Raw genomic sequence first — 19,604 nt, forward strand, 5'->3', positions numbered from 1 at the left:
GCTTGTGGCCCGGGTGGGCGGACGGGGTTGGGGACGGGTGTGGAGTTGGTGGTGCGTCCCCTCTTGCCATCCCCGAGGGCCGGTAGATGGGCGCGCGGGTGGCCCGGGGGACCACCATGGATTTGGGGCTCCTATTTTGGGCTGCGGGAGGAGGGATGCCCCCACCCCCCTGGGGACCCCTGGTCTACTGTCTTTTCTAAAGTCTGTATTTCCAGGCAGTCGTCTAGCAGAACTTCAATTGCACTCTATGCTTCCCTCTGTTCTAGGAGATGCTGATTTTATTTTCCAGAGCACTTGGTACCTGCTCAGACAGCCAAAGTTCCCGAAATCATCTACAACGACAATGATGGGCCTGTTCTTGATTGGCCAGAAAGTTCCCCTGACCTGAACTCCATAGAACATTTAGGGACATTTGTCAAGAGGACGGTGAGAGACACCAGGCCAACAATGCAAGTGACCTCAAGGCTGAGACTGTATGCAGAAGGTACTGACATGTTAACTGTTTAAATTGATATAAAAATAATTTGTCATTGCTCTAAATGATAAATTGTACTAATCAAACACTGCTGTGTGATTTAGCGAATAGCTGTCCCATCTATCCATCCTTTTTTAGAGCCCCTTGAATGTATCCTGGGTAGTAAGGAAGGGGGAATGGATTGATGGATGGATGGAAAAGAGGGGTGAAAGGAGGAAATAAAAGAAGACAGGAAGGAATTTAATAATTTTCCATAAATAGTTTGCAATTTATAAACTTTTATAGACCAGGATTTTTCATTTGCTTCTTTTCAGTAACGCTTATCCTCATATGGGTTCCAGGGTTGACGGCTATAGGCAAGAAACCCTGAACTTGTTACTAGCTGATGACATGGCACGAAAAGACACAGCCAAAGTAGGGACAACTACTAGGTAGAACAACAACAACAAAAATCATGTGTGTACCTACCAATGGCCTGTTCTGCGTCGTTACATAACAAAAATATAAACCAAACACTTCAGTTTTGCCCCCGGGTTATGCTAGCACATCATCACCCATCGCAGCCTATTCCAGTGCAAGACCAACATTCTGCGGGCCACAATCAAAAGCCTTAATAACTCTCAACAAGGGAGATGTGTTGCACTGCACAGGACAAATGGTGCTTTTGACTGACTTTCCCAGCCCACCTGAGCTCTCTCGACAAAGACAAGCACTCGCTAAAACAACATTTTATGAAACGTGAAATAATAGGCCTTTAGTGTACTTTGCAAAAGTCTCATATGTAAAATGTGAAAAATAGTACAGGAAGTGAGTGAAGAACTTGGTAACAGAGTCGTAAATGAGGACAGATTTCAGCTTAAATAGCCCCGCTGTGCCCAACAGAGGCCATTTACTCAGTCAAACAGTGAAGCCCACCTCCGCTACCCCACCGCCTCCTCCATGCAGCCTTGCCGCCCAATAGCGGTGAAAAGGCAAGCAGCAAGTGCAGATTAATTCCGGAATCAGCGAGTGGTTGTGTGGTCCCGCTATGGAAGCCACTTGGAGAGGAGGGATCCATCTCAGTATGTCAGTGTGTGGGAACCACATAGGAAGAAATCCCCGGCTGATCCCGAGCAAGACACTTTGTTTTTCCTCCCCTGCGATCCCACCCCTTGTCCCCCTGGCTTGACTATGTATCCATTTTTGGGGGTGGGTGTTTCATATTTATTCATAGGGTGGAGGCAAGGGTGTCAAAAAAGCAGGGGGCAGTGGATGTGTGTATGGATGTAGTAGGTGCGAGATTGCCAACAATAGTGGCAGTGTTGTTTGGCGACTTGCAATCCAGGACTTTCGGACATTCTTCCCATGTCAGTATAATCACTACTGGGAGGTAGCTCCATTAGGGATTACCATATCATTAATAGTAGCCGTGACTTTTGTTCAAAGGCCACTTGTGTAATGTTGCCTTGCCGATGACGCCTAATCCGCTGAGCCGCAGCTGTAGGAAAGAGCGAGGGCCCCGTCGCCGGCGTCACATGGGATTCGCCGCATCATCTCCATGTCCATGCCAGACGCTCAAAGACATGCACAAACAAGTGACAAATACATCGTTACTCCAATAGAGCAAAGAGAAACATCCATTGGACACTTCCCGACGGATTCTCCTTAAAGCCAACCGCCACCCCCGCTGTCTCTCTCCTTTCCTGAGCTGGCTCTTGCCCCCCCAATCCCCACCCTCAGCTCTCTTCTCAGATGGTGGGCCAGATTAAGAGAGTGAACAATAACAGTTTTCAATGTAAAATGTGCATCTTGTTAGTGCTTTTTGAAAGTTGTCTGTCTATGTGGCGATGGTGAGAGAAAAGGGGTTAGTGGCCATTCACCAAGTTATCCGTGAAAGTCTTCTCCATATAAACGGGTGGCTTGTTGTGTGGCTGTAATCCTACCCGGGTGTCCCCCATCGCAACTGGATTGTGAAACAGATATTCTCTCTGGAAAATAATGCTTGGGAATAGGGAATGATGTTATTATTTGTTTGTTTTCCGAACTTTTGCGTCCAAGGATTTAATGTGTTTTTTTTCACTCGGCAGATGGATCGGGTTATTCTTACAGGTGTTTATATTAACAAATGTCAGTAATAAATTATCCCTGATTAACGACCCTTTCATGGTGTACCTGAACTTTTGACCTAAATCCGACCATGAGAACAAGCCTTCTAGAACAGTGTTTTTCAACCGGTGTGACGTGAGAAATTATTCAATAGCGCTTTTTTGGGGGGTGGTCGGTCATGTGGAGGCGAGCAAGTTAATGCTCGTGTCACAAGACCTGCTCAGATTTCTAGCTATCAGCCACCTTGCTGTCTATGACAATGTGTTGGAATAAAAAGTAGGGGGAGGAATGAGGGTCGTCATATATTGATAAAATGGGAAAAGATATTTTCGTGTATATCGACACTGGCTGAGTCTAATCAAATGATGTACAGTAGACGTGCTAGGGTCAACACTGTCATGGCCAGTAAGGTGGCTATAATTCAGAGCAGTTCTTAAACGCAACAAGAACAATTACATTGCTCACCCGCACCATACCGACAACCTTCCTGGTAACGCACACGGAAGTCGTGGTGGCAGTCCTCGATAAGTTTTTAAAGGGATCCAAGGATAGAAAGACATGTAGTTCTTAGAACATAAATGCTAGTACGAGTTATACTAATTTGATATTAAAACCCCTCTTAAAGGGATCCTCTATTTTTAAGACAACTAATTCTTAAAATATAAATGTTAGTATGAGTTATAATAATTTGATATTAAAACCCCTCTTAATGTTTTTGTATTAATAAAGTTTTTAAATTATTTTAAGTGATAGGTCGCCATTCTTGTTACGTCGCAGTGCGTGACGTCACTGGTCCCGTTGCTGAAATTCCAGCGTGTCACTCGTTAGCTTTCCCAACATGTCGTCAGTTCTACCCTTCCTATTTGAACCAGATCTGAAAAGTGAAGAGCAGGACAGCGCTGTCGGTCGTTCACAAGACAAGCTTCAGGGGAAAATGCGTGCAACAAATACCTGATAAGACAAAAGTTGGGCAAAACTGGTGATGCGAGAGAGTGTTGTAGGGAACTCCAGTTGGGAGCGAGAGTGTATGCTGTTGGAACTCCGGTTTTATTAGCAGATATTCAAGGTAAGCATATTGCGTTTTCAAACTTATCCCAATATAATTATGTAGATTGTTAGCATCCAGAGCTACCATGTGCTTTACATACAGTACAGGCCAAAAGAGCACACCTTGTGTAATCCATGTCTTGTGCATTGTAACGCATGGTAGCTAGGATACGTGTATAGAAGTACCAAAAAGGGGAGAAGCTTCCACTTATGCCATTTATTCACAAAAAATAGTATTTCCACCTTGACCGCTCTTCACCCGGGAGCTCAGCAGTACGCAAACACGTGTTCCCTGACGAACTCCAACATTGTTGTAAGGTCCACGTCAGAGTCACTGTCGTCACTGCAGCGTGCCATAGTGCTTTAATTATTTTGTATGATTTGGGAAAAACTCCCACGAAGAATAGTCAACATAAAAGATAGCAATAGTAATCCAAATCCGCATTTTTTACTCACTCGAAGATCCAGGAATTAGACTGATCCCATGGCAATGTCGCAGCTGCGATCAGGCCGTCGATTCCACAAAATAGACTGATTGGAAAAGCCGCTGTGGGACCGACGAATAAAAAAAATGGACAGATCAGAAACCAATATTGCAGACGCGGTGGGACCGTCGGATCCCGAAAATTGACGAATCCCTTACTTGACTGATGATCCAGGAAAAATGTTCGGGCGCCAGTTGTAACGCGTGGTGGGTAGGATAAGTGCATATAGGGACCAAAAAGGGGGAGAAGCTTCCAATTATGCACATTTATTCACTAAAAATAATAATTCCATCTTGACCACTCACTTCACTCCCCTTGTTTCCATTTGACTGGAAATTGCATCCAAAAGCAGCACATCGTGGCATTTTACTTCGCGAGGCAGCAATAAGCAATTGTTGAACACGCTACACATTTGGAAAGATTACAATTACACCAATTACATCATCACTGCGAGCCCGCAAACCATGGCGCCAACTGACGGTCAAAATATGGACTAAATATTATAAAATATTGCCATTGATTTAACATTTTATGTGTTTCTAACAACATATTTTAGTACAAGAGAACAATTTGTGGTTTATTAGAGCCTACATGTATTTAAGTTAGAGGATCACTTTAATGTTTTCGTCTGAATAAAATTTGTAAAATTAACTTAACTAGTAGGTCGCCATTATTGTTGTTGACGTCGCAGCGCGGTGACATCTCATGGGCTCGCTGCCGGACTTCCACAGTGTAACTTGTGCACTACGTAAACATGTCGTCTGTTCTACCTTTCCAATTTGAACCCGAACGTAAAATTTATAAGAAGGATAGCCCTGTCGATATTTCACAAAACCAGCAGCAAAAGCAAAATGAACATCAAAAATGGGATGAGAGGAGTAGCGTACATGTGTCAAGTTCGCTAGTGACAGCTAGCACTCCTGCTCTCGTGACAAAGCTGGAGAGTGATGTGAAAAAATGTTTGCAGATCTTCACGGTAAACTATTGTGTCATCCAACTTATTCAAATATTATTGTAACGTCTAAAAAGTGTCACCCGATTAGTAAAGTTGCAATTCTTTATTTTGGGAACTTGTACAACACACGGCTGCTGTCTGCCGCACCTCCGTAAGTCACGCGGTGCATTAAGGAACACAAGCAAATACCCCCACTATAGTATAAACTGATTCGTTACATTATTATGGAGATAGTTAGCATCCAGAGCTGTCGTGTGGATGGTATCAGTAGTACACAGCGGTTTGATTTTTGTTGCATCACCTTACCTTATTTTTGTCACGTAAATGCGCTCTCCACGTTGTAGATGATCAGCCTGCCCGTGTCTCAGTTTATAAAATGTTGCTCCTGAGAGTCCGGAAGCTTGCTTAAAAACGAATGAATACATGTTTTAAACTTACTTTGATTGCTGGCTATTCACATCATTTTCTGCCCAACAGACTGCCCCAACAGGTTATAATGATGCGTTATTTTGCACATTGCGATCTAAAAGGACTGTCGTGTACTTAAAGCACGTGAGACACATTGTGAGCAAACGTGATTCTCTTTCCACTCCGCACTGGCTCTGCAATAAGGGCGCATTCAAGACCACACACTTTTAGCAACAATCAGGAAACACCACAATGACGATATTATTTTTCTTCATCGATAGTTTGTGTATTGTTTATCGATCAATTAGCTGCAAAAGTAACTCAAGTCCTCAGATGAAAAGCAACAAATGGTTCGCGAATGCGGAAGCGAGGCTCGACCACAGATTAGACAACAAATGCAGAGGGGTTGCGTACAACGGTTTATTGAACACACACAAAAAAAACAGCGAAAACCGCGGTGAGAAGCCGTAAAAGTGAGGCGAAAAAAAATAGTGAACTTAAATAACTGCACATGGTAGAGGATTCAAATAACCAGGGCAGTGGGAATATGAAAAAAACCCTGACAAAGTCGCTTATTAACCGGGAAGCAAGCTTCCAGACTTTCAGGAGCAACATCTTATAAACAGAACAAGATGATCATCGACGACGTGGACAGTGCCTTTACGTACAAAAATAAGGTAAGATGATGCAAATATATATATATATATATCTCAATAATAATAATGGAATAAGTTGGATCACACAATAGTTTACCGTGAAGATCTGCAAACATTTTTTGACATCACTCTCCTTCTCCGTCACTAGAGCAGGAGAGTGCTAGCTGTCACTAGCCAATTTGACACATGTAAGCTACTCCTCTCACCCCATTTTTGATGTACGTTTTGCTTCTGCTGCTCGTTTTGTGAAATATCGACAGGGCTATCCTTGTCATTAATATTACGTTCGGGTTATAATTTGGAAGGGCAGAACCAACGACATGTTTATGTAGTTCACGAATGACACTGTGGAAGACCGGCAGTGAGCCCATGTGACGTCACCGCGCTGCGACGTCAACAACAATAATGGCGGCCTACTGGTTAATTTTTTGGCTTAAAATTTTTACAAATTTTATTAAAACGAAAACATTAAGAGGGGTTTTAATATCAAATTATTGTAACTTGTACTAACATTTCTTTTAAGAACTACATATGGTTTTATCCAAGGTTCCCTTTAAAAAGGACAACTTCGAAATCCCAAACTGAGCCCTGCACAAGTTGCTGACCCAGACGAAGGCCCTAATACAGACATGTCCAAAGTCCGGCCCGGGGGCCAAATGCGGCCCGTGGTCAAATTTCATCCGGCCCCCAGCCTCTATCATAAAATCAATAACGTCTGGCCCGCAGACAGACTTAATAAATTGGTCAGCAGTACTGCTACCAGCATATGAAGTAGCTTACACACTAAATGCTGCTCCTCATTTACTCACTAAAAGGCAGCAGCACTCTAAGCAACATTACCCCGTGTGACCCTTCCAATTTTCTAAAGTGGCGACAATCAACAAAAAAAGTTGACTGCGACGGCCGACGCCTCAAGGATAGGTGGGAATTGGACTATTTCTTCTCTAGAATACGCAACAACTGTGTCTGCCTCATTTGCAAAGAGACAGTCGCTGTTTTTAAAGAGTTCAATGTGAGGCGATATTACCAAACAAGACACGCTGACATGTACGACAAGATTACAGGGAAGAAACGCAGCGAGAAATTGAAGCAAGCTGAAGCTAGTTTAATTTCACAGCAGCGGTATTTCGCAAGAGCCTGAGAGTCGAAAGAGAACGCCACAAAGGCTAGTTGCAAGATTGTTGAAATTATTAATTTAAAAATATAATAAAATCTGACACACTGAATGGCTTGCTAAAATTTGCTTAAATATATTGTTCTACGCAAAGGACGTCAGCCAAGGTCGGCCCCCCACATTTTTACCATACCAAATCTGGCCCCCTTTGCAAAAAGTTTGGACACCCCTGCCCTAATATGAGTCGTGGGGGAAAAAATGCCAAGACTGAGAGCTCAAAGCAATGTGAAAGCTATGTTACGTTCAGATTTACTTTCACTGGGGATGAGACGAAACCTTTTACATTGTTTCACGTTCCATCAAATATCACACAATGAGTAAGTATAAATGTTGAGAAATTATCTTAAAATTAAATATATTGTACAGAAAGTCATTTTGGAAAACTTTTAGTTTGTGGTGTGCTGCAAGACTTTTTCCAATATTAAAATATGCTGTGACTCAGAAAAGGTTGAAAAAAAACTGCTCTAGAAAATAGATGGATGATCAATGATTGCATTGACTCTGGCTGGACTGGCTGTGAATGCTCATGTTTTAGATCCATTGATAGAGCCATTTTGACTGGGAGGGCTGTCAGCAAATGATAGCTGCCAGCACAGCTATAGCAGCACGCTCGCTGAGTACCTAACCTACATACCTATGTACATACGTAAAAACTGACCGTGCGCTGAGCACTATCATATCCAGTATGTAACTAACTTGCCAGCTAAATTATAGATAATACAGTTAATGGCATACCGCAAGCAACATGTTACTTTTGCCCATTAATATTCATGACGTTAGCAATTGTTGCTAGGCGGGTCAACCTCCCGTTTGTCCCTAATAGTAAATGAATGGAAATAGTGTACGAACGAGATGTTTACTGAGCTAAACCTACCAATTCTGTCCGAAAATGATGTCCCTAGTGCAAAATTCGCTGGTATAGATTTGGAAGAACATACAAATGTTCAGTTAAAGAGATTGCTTGAGTGTCGAGGGCTGAAAAAGACGGGAAAAAGAGAACACCGACCTGATTCAGAGTTAGCTTTTTTTATCAACACCTTTTTCTTGCCTTACGCCACTAACAATGACATTCTCCTGTTTCAACAATCTATCCTTTACCACCATATGCCCTGTCTTTCTTATATCCTCTGGTTGTCTTACATCTCTGACCGTTCAAGGGGGAAATTTACGTTGCAATTTTTGTGTAGCGATCGCAAATGCTATTCGGTGACAGCCAACGAACGTTTTTAATTTTTTCATTAATTAAATTATTAATTATAATTAATTATATTAATTATCTTAATTCTAAAATTTATTTACACTTCCCTCTTACTAAAGTTGTTTTTTTTTACAACAGAAAAGGTAACAGTGGCAGTCAGATACCAATTTAATTTTTTTTCAGGTCATTCATTGTTAAACAGAAGCAGCACTGCAAAACGCCACGCTAAAAAATAAGTAAAACTATCAAAATGGCTTACCTTATCATCCTCTGTAGGACGATGGCCCCCAACAAAACGTTTACTGCATATGAAATGGCGTTAAACTGGTCTTTTGGACGTCCGCGCAAGTTGATCCATTCTTCACATATTTTCCTCCGAGTTTTTGGTTTCGTGAAACGTATGAAGAAAACATCCTTCATACAGTGGGGCAAATAAGTATTTAGTCAACCACTAATTGTGCAAGTTCTCCCACTTGAAAATATGAGAGAGGCCTGTAATTGTCAACATGGGTAAACATCAACCATGAGAGACAGAATGTGGGGAAAAAAAACAGAAAATCACAATGTTTGATTTTTAAAGAATTTATTTGCAAATCATGGTGGAAAATAAGTATTTGGTCAATACCAAAAGTTCATATCAATACTTTGTTATGTACCCTTTGTTGGCAATAACGGAGGCCAAACGTTTTCTGTAACTCTTCATAAGCTTTTCACACATTGTTGCTGGTATTTTGGCCCATTCCTCCATGCAGATCTCCTCTAGAGCAGTGATGTTTTGGAGCTGTCATTGGGCAACACGAATTTCAAGTGGGAGAACTTGACAATTAGTGGTTGACTAAATACTTATTTGCCCCACTGTATGTCGTAATGTCTAGAGTCGTTTCTACAAGTTCCATTGCAGCAATGTTTGATCGGCATGTTCTGTTTGAAAGATTACCGGAGAAAAGAAACAGAAATAACATTGATTTTATGCAAGGGTGTGTCAATAATGTCGCACTTCCGCATTACGATGGCGACATCACGGTCAAAAAACAGCATTTGTGCGGTACGCTGTAGCACTTATAGACATTCTGTTTGATCAGGCGCACCTGACTATAAACCGGTAGCAGTTTATAGTCCAGAAATTACAGTATCTTCACAATTAGTTCCAGGGTTATACTATCACCACCGAAATACCTCCATCTATTTAAGTGCATTTTGAATGTTGAATTATCACATTCATTCCATGTCTTTCAAGTGTGCAAAGAAGAGTAAAGAAATCTAAAACAATGACACACTTTACCTTAACTTTGACAGTAACTTTGACTTTAAAGCATATTCCAAAATTTACATGTAAATATAATATCAAGCATTGTTGTAAAAAATACAGCCAAAGTATTTGTTCTCTTTGAGGGTTTTTGGCACTGCAAAAAGAAGGCGTTGCCAAGTAAAGCCTCTCCACAAGCCCTTGTTTGTTTTGCTAATAGCTCCTAATGCAAGTGTAACAAAAACAACAACACTGCTTTTGTGAAGGTCCTGGCTACATGCAGACCTGAGCAGCTCATCTGCTACCCCACAATACACTACAAGGATTCTTGAGGTTCACCTGCTACTAAACGTTCTCACACATGCAATTTAACAGGTGATCAATTATTTGTACGTATTTTTTGTGAATTTGGAAACTCTGCACTACGCTTTTGAAGTGTGCGACTTTCACCGTGTTGCCCTACATATATTGTGTTGCAACATGCTGTCATGTCTTACATGGGGTCCCTGCTGAGAGGGCCACAAGTGAGGTCAATAGGGGCTTTGACCATTTCTCCTTACCATTTAGAACTGCCCAAACAGCTGATCTCAGTCTTTAATGTTAAACATTTCATGTTAATGTTTTTCTGCTGTTCAGCGTGAGCATATGTTGCTGTCTTTCTTTGCCATCCCGCCACTGTTAGAGCAAAATCCTCCCCTTCAATAAAAGCATCACACTAGCAGCAGCCACAGATCAACGTTTATAAGCTGCATCTTTCACTGGGGTTCATTCGGTCACTTGACTGCCAATCTTACTTGTCTCCCCTCTGGACCGTTTGCTCACAGGGTGACCCCAGGGGCTTGGCGGGTCGCCCCTTGGGGCGCCCCCTTGGACGCGGATAAATACGTCAGAGCAGCCGTCAACCGGTGGCACAAAAGAAGCTGCCGTGGCACTTTTGGCCCCTCACGAGTCCAGCCAAGCGCACGCGGAGCATATTAGGACCTAGGGTTTTATTTTCCCTATGGCCCTCTGGGCAGTTGTGTTCAAGTATGTCAGGTGCCTGACCACATCAAACACAAATAGTAAATGCATAGCCACTTAGGGCTGCACTTTCAAGTTGTATTCTCCACATTGAGGTTGTCACACCTCATATGGTCTTGTCACCACTGAAGTGTGAAGTTTTTTTTTTTTTTTAATTTAAAGACAGACGATGTAAACAGGGCTCCGTGACACCTTCTTAACCATTACATAACAATCATTATCCAAGCACACGTGCAATTCTGTAGTAGCTCCGTTTTGCCCAACAATATTCTCTTCGAAGGGAATGTATTTTTTTTAAGGTGTAGTTATGAACTTGTTGAAAATTGGAATTCCTTCTGTGACTGTACTTCCAAAGCATGTGTATCGCAAATTATCTTTGAATGGAAATTCCACTCCTATCTACTGTATATTTAAAAATATTCTGACAAGCTAGCTTTATTTTAGAACAAGGTACTGCGGACTGATTACCGTAAATTTCGGACTATAAGCGCACCTGACTATAAACCGCACGAAACAAATTTGTAAAGAAAAACGACATTTGTCCATAGATAAGCCGCACTGGACTATAAGCCGCACCTACCAAATTTGATGAAAAAACTTTGGTCATGTATTGGCCGCAGTGGACGATAAGCCACAGGGATAGTCACACCTAAAGGCTACTGTTGTCGCGATACCATAATATTTTCAACTTGATAATTTTTTAGGAACTCCTTCAGTGACATTGGATGATGATCGACGTCCAATCTTGTGGCTAATGAAAAATTAAGACTCTTTAAAATAGTTTATGACTAGTTGATGTCCAATCCATTTGAACTGGGAGGGTGGCAGCGAATGAATGTTGAATGTGTGGATTAGACGTCAAGAGCAGACAACGAGTAAACATGGAAAATGCAAAAATATCCTACTATTACGATCAAGAGCTGTGCAGAATCAAATTTACCCCATGACAAATTCTCTTAACCTGTAATAGTCCAAAAACCAATAGATAATGTAGTAATCAAATACCATATCCCGATACAACATTTCAGTATCAAGACAATTCAATACTTTTAACTAGAGATGTCCCGATCCGATATTTGGATCGGATTGGACGCCGATATGGGCAAAAAATGCACATCGGTATCGGATCGGCCAACACGGAAAAATTCTGATCCAGCCTTCCGAGCCAGTTTTTTTTTTTTTTTTTTTTTCTTTTTAAATCTGGTCCGGGTTTTCCAGCGCACCAATTTACATAATCCATTCCAGTTTTCCAGTTTTTGCTTCGGTTTCCCTAAAATCCGGTCCGCATTTTACGGCACACCTTCAACACACTACATTTACATGACCGTCTCCCAATTTTCCGAGAGACTTTATCGGTAAGAATTTCAGCCGTGGGATCCTTTCACCTTAAAGGACGACAAAGACGAAGAGGCAGAGTGCAACATATGCCACAATAAAGTCAAGCGTGGTGGTAAAGCTGTAAGAAGTTTTAATACAACCAACCTAATCAAGCATTTAGCGAAATACCACCACAAACAATATAAGAAGTATGTTAAGAAAACCAAAGACAAAAAGAAAGGTCCTACGCAACTAGCACTGGCAGAAACTTTTGCTATGCGTGACAAACTGGCACTCGACAGTCCCAAAACTCAGGGAATAACAAGAGTCATTGCCGAAGAATTCATTCTGGATGACGAACCATTATCTCTCGTGAGTAAAGACGCACCATCCAACACTTATAACCACGGTTAAACATGCCCAGCCATCATTACATCCTTGAGCGATTCGGCTGTGGAAGATTCGAGAACGATTCACAAACATCCAAATTCCGATTATTGAAATATGTCGAGTAAAGTGGAACTAATACACAGCGCGGTCTTCGGGACGCAATGAGAAACGGACTGCTTTGCGTCCCGAGAGTAAACATCATGCTTGTCATAGACCCGGGTAATGCCAATGCTCGACTCACGGCTTTAGGTCAACTCATGCCGCTGGATAAAAAACACAAGAATACCTGACTGCTGCTGACAGCCGCTACAAACTACGTCAACGTCGTTTTACTGTAGATAATAGATATCATATGTACATATATAGAACTAGATGCAAAATGACAGACTCGACGGCGTTAGCAACATTGAAGTATTGAAAACTAGTTGCGTTATTAAACAGCCGCCATCTTAAAGCAGGAGACTTCCCTAGTAGGCTGTTGTGAACCTTCCAAGCGAACCTAATTAACTTTTTATCTAAAATACTCCTAAATCGGCAAAATCATGACTTGAATCTATCTTCAAAACAGTTTTAAAACTTTCACATGTTGGAAGTGGACAGAAGGGAAATAATGGAATAACGCGAGCAATTTTAACAACTTTAACAGTTGAGTCGCAAAATTAAATGAATTGAATGTAATTTAAAGCTGCTGATACAGAATGGGGACTTGAGTATTTTATTTACTTTTTTAAAATGTTAACTTGATACTGAAATAGTCGTTTATTTAAACCTGAGAGGCTTTTCATTCAATTTTTGTAACTAATGCATGACACATTAAAAGCATCTAATAGCTTGGGGGGTTTGTGGGATTTACCACTGAGGTTGTTTGTGTGTTTTGCTTTTTTTAAGACAGTTTACAATATTATTTGCACGTTTTACTGTCTGACTATGCCATTTCTGTTTGCTATTTATAATGTTTTGTGTTTGTCACTGAATAAACAGGTCAGTTTCTTGTTACCAATCGTTGTGTGTTATTCAAACTCACCTAATTCAGCTGGCTAGTTGTTATCAAGAGTACTAAAACCTTTTTCAACATGAGTCTGACAACTAAGTAAGGAGGCTAAATAACTTTAAACTTTAACATATGCTCCGATAGGCCGGTATCGGTATCGGCCAGTATCGGTATCGGATTGGAAGTGCAAAACAATATCTGTATCGGATCTGAAGTGCAAAAACCTGGATCGGGACATCCCTACTTTTAACAACCCTACTAAAGACATACATCTTATCAGCCTGCAAAATCCACATATAAGCCGCACTGGACTATAAGTCGCAGGCTTCAAAGCGGAGGGAAAAGTAGCAGCTTATAGTCCGAAAATTATGGTAAACAAAGTTTGAGTTATTATTCGTTATTTTTAGTTATCAGTCGTTATGCATTTTGTGACCCCAAATTACTGAAATTTGGGATTTGATTTTAAAAAGTAAAAATGTTATTTCAGTATTTTTGTCGGGAATCTGATGATCATATTAAACAGTCCATATTGTAAATAGAGTATACAGTATAAAATATTAATGAAATACTTGTCTACAAACTTCTAAATACAGGATATCTTCACATTTACTTTAAAGGATCTGAGTTTGCAATAAGATTGTTTTGAATTTAAGTCAAACTAAAATCTAACATGAATGACATTACTAACATATAACTTGAATGTGATTTTTTGCATTCAAAATCAGATGTAATGTATGCAATGTACGCATTATGAATAATTTGTCACCAAATAAAATGATTGTTTAAAGAAAAAAAAGGCAACAATTCATAAATTATGAAGCAGTCCTGTGAAATTACACACAAGGTGTCATCGTCACAATATATGCATCAGATAGACCAGTGCATGTATGTACAGCACTGTAGGCACCATGCCAAATCACTGGATTTTCTTTGTAATGTCACAGTTTTTTCTATGCAGCTGACACAAGTAGGCTTTATTCTCTTTTTGTGGAGGCAAATGCACCCTCACTGAATTCACTTTTTCACCTATTGTCACCCCTCATAAACAAAGCAACGCAGTTTCTCTTACCATGTTAACAAGCTCGGTCTGTTTTTTTCCTATGAAGAACAAAGGCAAAGGTACAATTTTTAGCCATCTTTATGTAGCTTTCTGAACCACGGATTTTGAACTGGAATGCACTGACATTTTGGGGTACTCCAATGCCCTTCAGGGAATGTTTATTCCAAATTTATGTTTTCTTAAATAATTTTAAAAAAAAAGATGTTTTGGGTTTGTTGTACAATATAATATGCTGTATGTTACAACAATTTCATTGAGACTAGATATTGTGCTTACATCAGTATCTTCAAGGCAGGTGCTACTGATGGAATTAAGAGTTCTCTGGGAGAATTGCATAGAGGAGGCGAATGAGCGGAAGCGGTCAAAGTACCAGGAGCTCGTCGAGCAATGCCAGAGAGGAGGCTGGAAGACACACTGAGAGCCCATTGAAGTGGGTATAGAGGCTTTGCGGACCACTCATTATGCAAGATGCTCACACTTCTGGGCATCACAGGTGCTGAAAAAAGGAAGGCCATCAAGACCACCGTAGAGGCAGCAGAGAGAGCCTATAGATGGCTCTGGATCAGGAGGAGCAATCTGTGGGCCAATGCTACTTGGACACAAGTTGGGGTCTGATCAACCCTGGCTGTGTCACCCGAGGGAGGGGGAGTGATGTTGGAAGACCCGGAACCCCCGATGAGCTCAGGCACATCTCTGATGATGTGTTTCAGTGCACCCTAGGATGTGTCTTACAATCAATTACAATCGTTTTGTTGTATAAAGGAAAAAATACTATAAAACAGTTCTGTATTTTTTATTTTAAATTTGTAATTAAAACATAAGTAATATGTAAATAAAACACAAAGGTAGATGCATTAAAAAATACATTTAAATTCAAATGTAAATTTACATTTAAAGATAACAAAATATAATATCACAGTAAAAAATACAGCTTACAAAAAATACATTTAATTTAAATATAAAATATATCACTGTCAAAATAGAAAAAAAATTACAAAAAAATTATCCTAAAAAAACCTCATTGAAAATAACAAAAAGATAGGAAAAGAAAAAGATAAAATTGTATACAAAACAAAAAAATTGGAAAATCAAACAAATGCTACAAAAATACATTTTTTGAAAAAGAAAATCTCCAAATTAAAATAACAAAACTTACATTAAGGCAAGGCAAATTTATTTATATAGCACAATTCAACACAAGGCAATTCAAAGTGCTTTACGTCACATGAAGATCATAAGAATCACATTAAAATCAATAGAATGTAAAAACAAAGACAATCGAAATAGGAAATAAAATTATAAAAATCGCATTAAAAACATGATATAACAATATTGTATATATATTTTTTAAAAACTTCATTTTTTAAAAAACATTCAACCAAATAAAAGACAAAAGTGTTAACAAGAATAATACTTGAGCACATCACATGGCTCAGACATTTTAAAGGGATCCATGGATAGAAAGACTTGTAGCGCTTAAAAGATAAACGTTATTATGAGTTCAAATAATTGGATATTAAAACCCTTCTTGATGTTTTCATTTTTATACAATTTGTAAAATTAGTTTAACTAGTGGGTCGCCATTGTTGTTGACATCGCAGGGCGGTGACGTCACTGGGTTACGCTGCCGAGCTTCCAGAGTATGACTAGCGACATAAACATATTATCTGTTCAACCCTTTCAATTTAAACCCGAGAGGAACATTAATGAGCTTGACAGTACTGTCAATATTTCACAAAACGAGCAGCAAAAGTAAAATGAACAGGAAAGACGGGATGAGACAAGACGAGAGTATAGCAAAACCGGTGTTCTGCCAAAATGTGCTACACAAGCGAAACGTCCTACAAGGGGCGAACTTGACACCCAAAGTACTACCGTGCGCTTTCAGCTTGTTTTGTTTAGATGCATGCAGACAGAACATACTAATGATGCCTTAAGAAAATACATGAATGTAGTAATATCAAATAAAGGTGGTCTAATTATGCTATGTGACTATTGTGGTCAACAGATCAACAATCTGCTTTAAAGCTACCACAAGAAAACAATGCTTAAAAGTATGAGAGGGAAACACATGCAAAAAGTATTTTGAGGCAATGAAAAGGTAATAAAAGACTCAGTTAAAACACAAATAGTAAGTACTCGCCGCTAGGGATGGGAATTGATTGGATTTTTCCGATTCCATTATCGATATTGCTTAACGATTCGATTCTTTAACGATTCTCTTATCGATTTTAATTTGGGGAAAAAGAAGAACAAACGTTTTGATTGGCATCGAGTTGGTTTAATCAGAAGTCACAACCTTACAAACTCACAATGAGGTCAAAAAAGAGCCAAAGCCTCAATGTTAACTGTGGCAATATGTGGCAAATACACAAGAATGTGTAACATTTTACTGAAACATTATTCTGATAGAAATAAAAAATATTGGTATATATTGGCATATTGGTCGTATTCCCTCCCGACGCAGTTATCTCCACCTTGCAATGACCAGGCATGAAAACGGGTCAGGGGTTAAAAAGGTGACAAGGGTGTGGAGGAAATATGTTCCGGTAGGGCTGTCCTAAACGACTAATTTTCTCCTGATTAGTCAGCCGACTATTTTTACAATTAGTCGACTAATAAAGAAAAAAATATATATTTTTTTGTTGTTGTTACTAATTCAGCAATGAATTTGTTGTTGACACTTATTAATTCACGAAAACATTTTGGAAAGCTTAAATTCTTTATTGAAGTACAAATAAACATGTAAATAACAATAATTAATCACACAGAAACATTGAGGTCAAATGCTCATAGCATTAACTAGTGCAAAAGAATGGAATGTAAACAGATTCAGAACACTGACTTAGCCTTTCCAACATTATTCAAAACAATTCTTTAAAAAAATCTAGCATTATTATTATCGTATACTACTATATATAATAGTATTATAATTACTATAATACTCATTGGCAATCATATTTTTCAAAAAGGGTGTCATTTTCAAGCTATTCTTAGTGTAGAATCTGAATTCTGTAGTGTTATAGTATTTACATATTATAGTATTAATTCTGAAGTATGTGGGATTAACTCCAGAAATCGTTATTTACACTCACCGGCCAATTTATTAGGTACACCATGCTAGTAACGGGTTGGACCCCCTTTTGCCTTCAGAACTGCCTCAATTCTTCGTGGCATAGATTCAACAAGGTGCTGGAAGCATTCCTCAGAGAGTTTGGTCCATATTGACATGATGGCATCACACAGTTGGTGCAGATTTGTCGGTTGCACATCCATGATGCGAATCTCCCGTTCCACTACATCCCAAAGATGCTCTATTGGATTGAGATCTGGTGACTGTGGAGGCCATTTGAGTACAGTGAACTCATTGTCATGTTCAAGAAAGCAGTCTGAGATGATTCCAGCTTTATGACATGGCGCATTATCCTGCTGAAAGTAGCCATCAGAAGTTGGGTACATTGTGGTCATAAACGGATGGACATGGTCAGCAACAGTACTCAGGTAGGCTGTGCCGTTCCAACAATGCTCAATTGGTACCAAGGGGCCCAAAGAGTGCCAAGAAAATATTCCCCACACCATTACACCACCACCACCAGCCTGAACCGTTGATACAAGGCAGGATGGATCCATGCTTTCATGTTGTTGGCGCCAAATTGTCCAATTTCGATGAGCTTGTGCAAATTGTAGCCTCAGTTTCCGGTTCTCAGCTGAAAGGAGTGGCACCGGGCGTGGTCTTCTGCTGCTGTAGGCCATCTGCCTCAAAGTTCGATGAACTGTGCGTTCAGAGATGCTCTTCTTCCTACCTTGATTGTAACGGGTGGTTATTTGAGTCACTGTTGCCTTTCTATCAGCTCGAACCAGTCTGGCCATTCTCCTCTGACCTCTGGCATCAACAAGGCATTTCCGCCCACAGAACTGCCGCTCACTGGATATTTTTTCTTTTTCAGACCATTCTCTGTAAACCCTAGAGATGGTTGTGCGTGAAAATCCCAGTAGATCAGCAGTTTCTGAAATACTCAGACCAGCCCTTCTGGCACCAACAACCATGCCACGTTCAAAGTCACTCAAATCACCTTTCTTCCCCATACTGATGCTCGGTTTGAATTGCGGGAGATTGTCTTGAACCATGTCTACATGCCTAAATGCACTGAGTTGCCGCCATGTGATTGGCTGATTAGAAATTAAGTGTTAACGAGCAGTTGGACAGGTGCACCTAATAAAGTGGCCGGTGAGTGTATATGAACGTGGCGTGCTTTTATTTTGAAATGTACACCGGAAGTACGTTCGCTAAACCGCTAACAGCTTCACACTCCGCAAAAAATCACTTTTCGTGATTGCTTGTGGTGTCACTGTCACTCGTAGCTTTTTTTTCTCTCTCAATTTTTCCATTTGTAAATGATGTTAATCAGTGATTTTTCATGTTTGAAGTGTCACCTTTTAACCGCAAGTTTGCATTTTGGAAAAGACTGCCAATGTTTTATAGCAGGCTTAAGTAGGTTTTCTTTTTTTTCCCCATTAGTCTCAATGTAGCAATGCTAACGCTTACAGTGTTTAATATACAAGTGTTTCCTTTTTTTTTAATGTCTGAACTGTAATTCTACGGCGTTTTGATTACTAATCAATATCTGTGAAATGAACTCGAGTCTAATAGTCATCTACACGCACACACAAATGTATGCATGCACGTACGGGTTGATAAAGCGCAGCCGTGAAAATTATCGCCCTCATTTTTATTTATCTTGCGACAAATGGACTCATTTTCATATTGCGACAGCCTTAGCAACTTTAATAAAACATGTAGTTAGTTAGTTAGGTGGAATTACAACCCCCTTCTTAAAAATGTTCTCCACGGATCTACGCAATTCAAGTATGTCGCCCTCTTTGACTTCAAAATGGCGACTTTAGCCGAAAGGTGAGTGATTTTCATGCCTGAATGACTCAAGAGAGTCTGGCTGCAGCCCGCCTCTCTCAGTACCCTGCGCCGCTCTTCTCAGTACCTATCCCGCAGACAGGAAGTGACGCAATATCGCAGCTCTCAGACCGGAAATGACAACATGAAGTAGCGCTCGAGCTCCGAGCTTCCGGTTTTATCGTAAT

General features: G+C 40.1%; 1 protein-coding gene across 2 annotated transcripts in view; it reads left to right on the top strand.

Moving 5' to 3' along the window:
• Positions 1 to 19,604, top strand: part of acsl1a (acyl-CoA synthetase long chain family member 1a) — a 128,734-nt gene that overhangs the window by 32,540 nt on the left and 76,590 nt on the right. For both annotated transcript variants that reach the window (XM_057842401.1, XM_057842398.1), the window contains exon 2: positions 267 to 484. In XM_057842401.1, coding sequence (XP_057698384.1) covers positions 476 to 484 — 9 coding nt within the window. In that variant the 5' untranslated portion in view covers positions 267 to 475. The remainder of the gene's footprint in view (positions 1 to 266; positions 485 to 19,604) is intronic.

This window comes from Corythoichthys intestinalis, chromosome 8 (assembly GCF_030265065.1).
Source record: "Corythoichthys intestinalis isolate RoL2023-P3 chromosome 8, ASM3026506v1, whole genome shotgun sequence".
NCBI classification, from domain to species: domain Eukaryota; kingdom Metazoa; phylum Chordata; class Actinopteri; order Syngnathiformes; family Syngnathidae; genus Corythoichthys; species Corythoichthys intestinalis.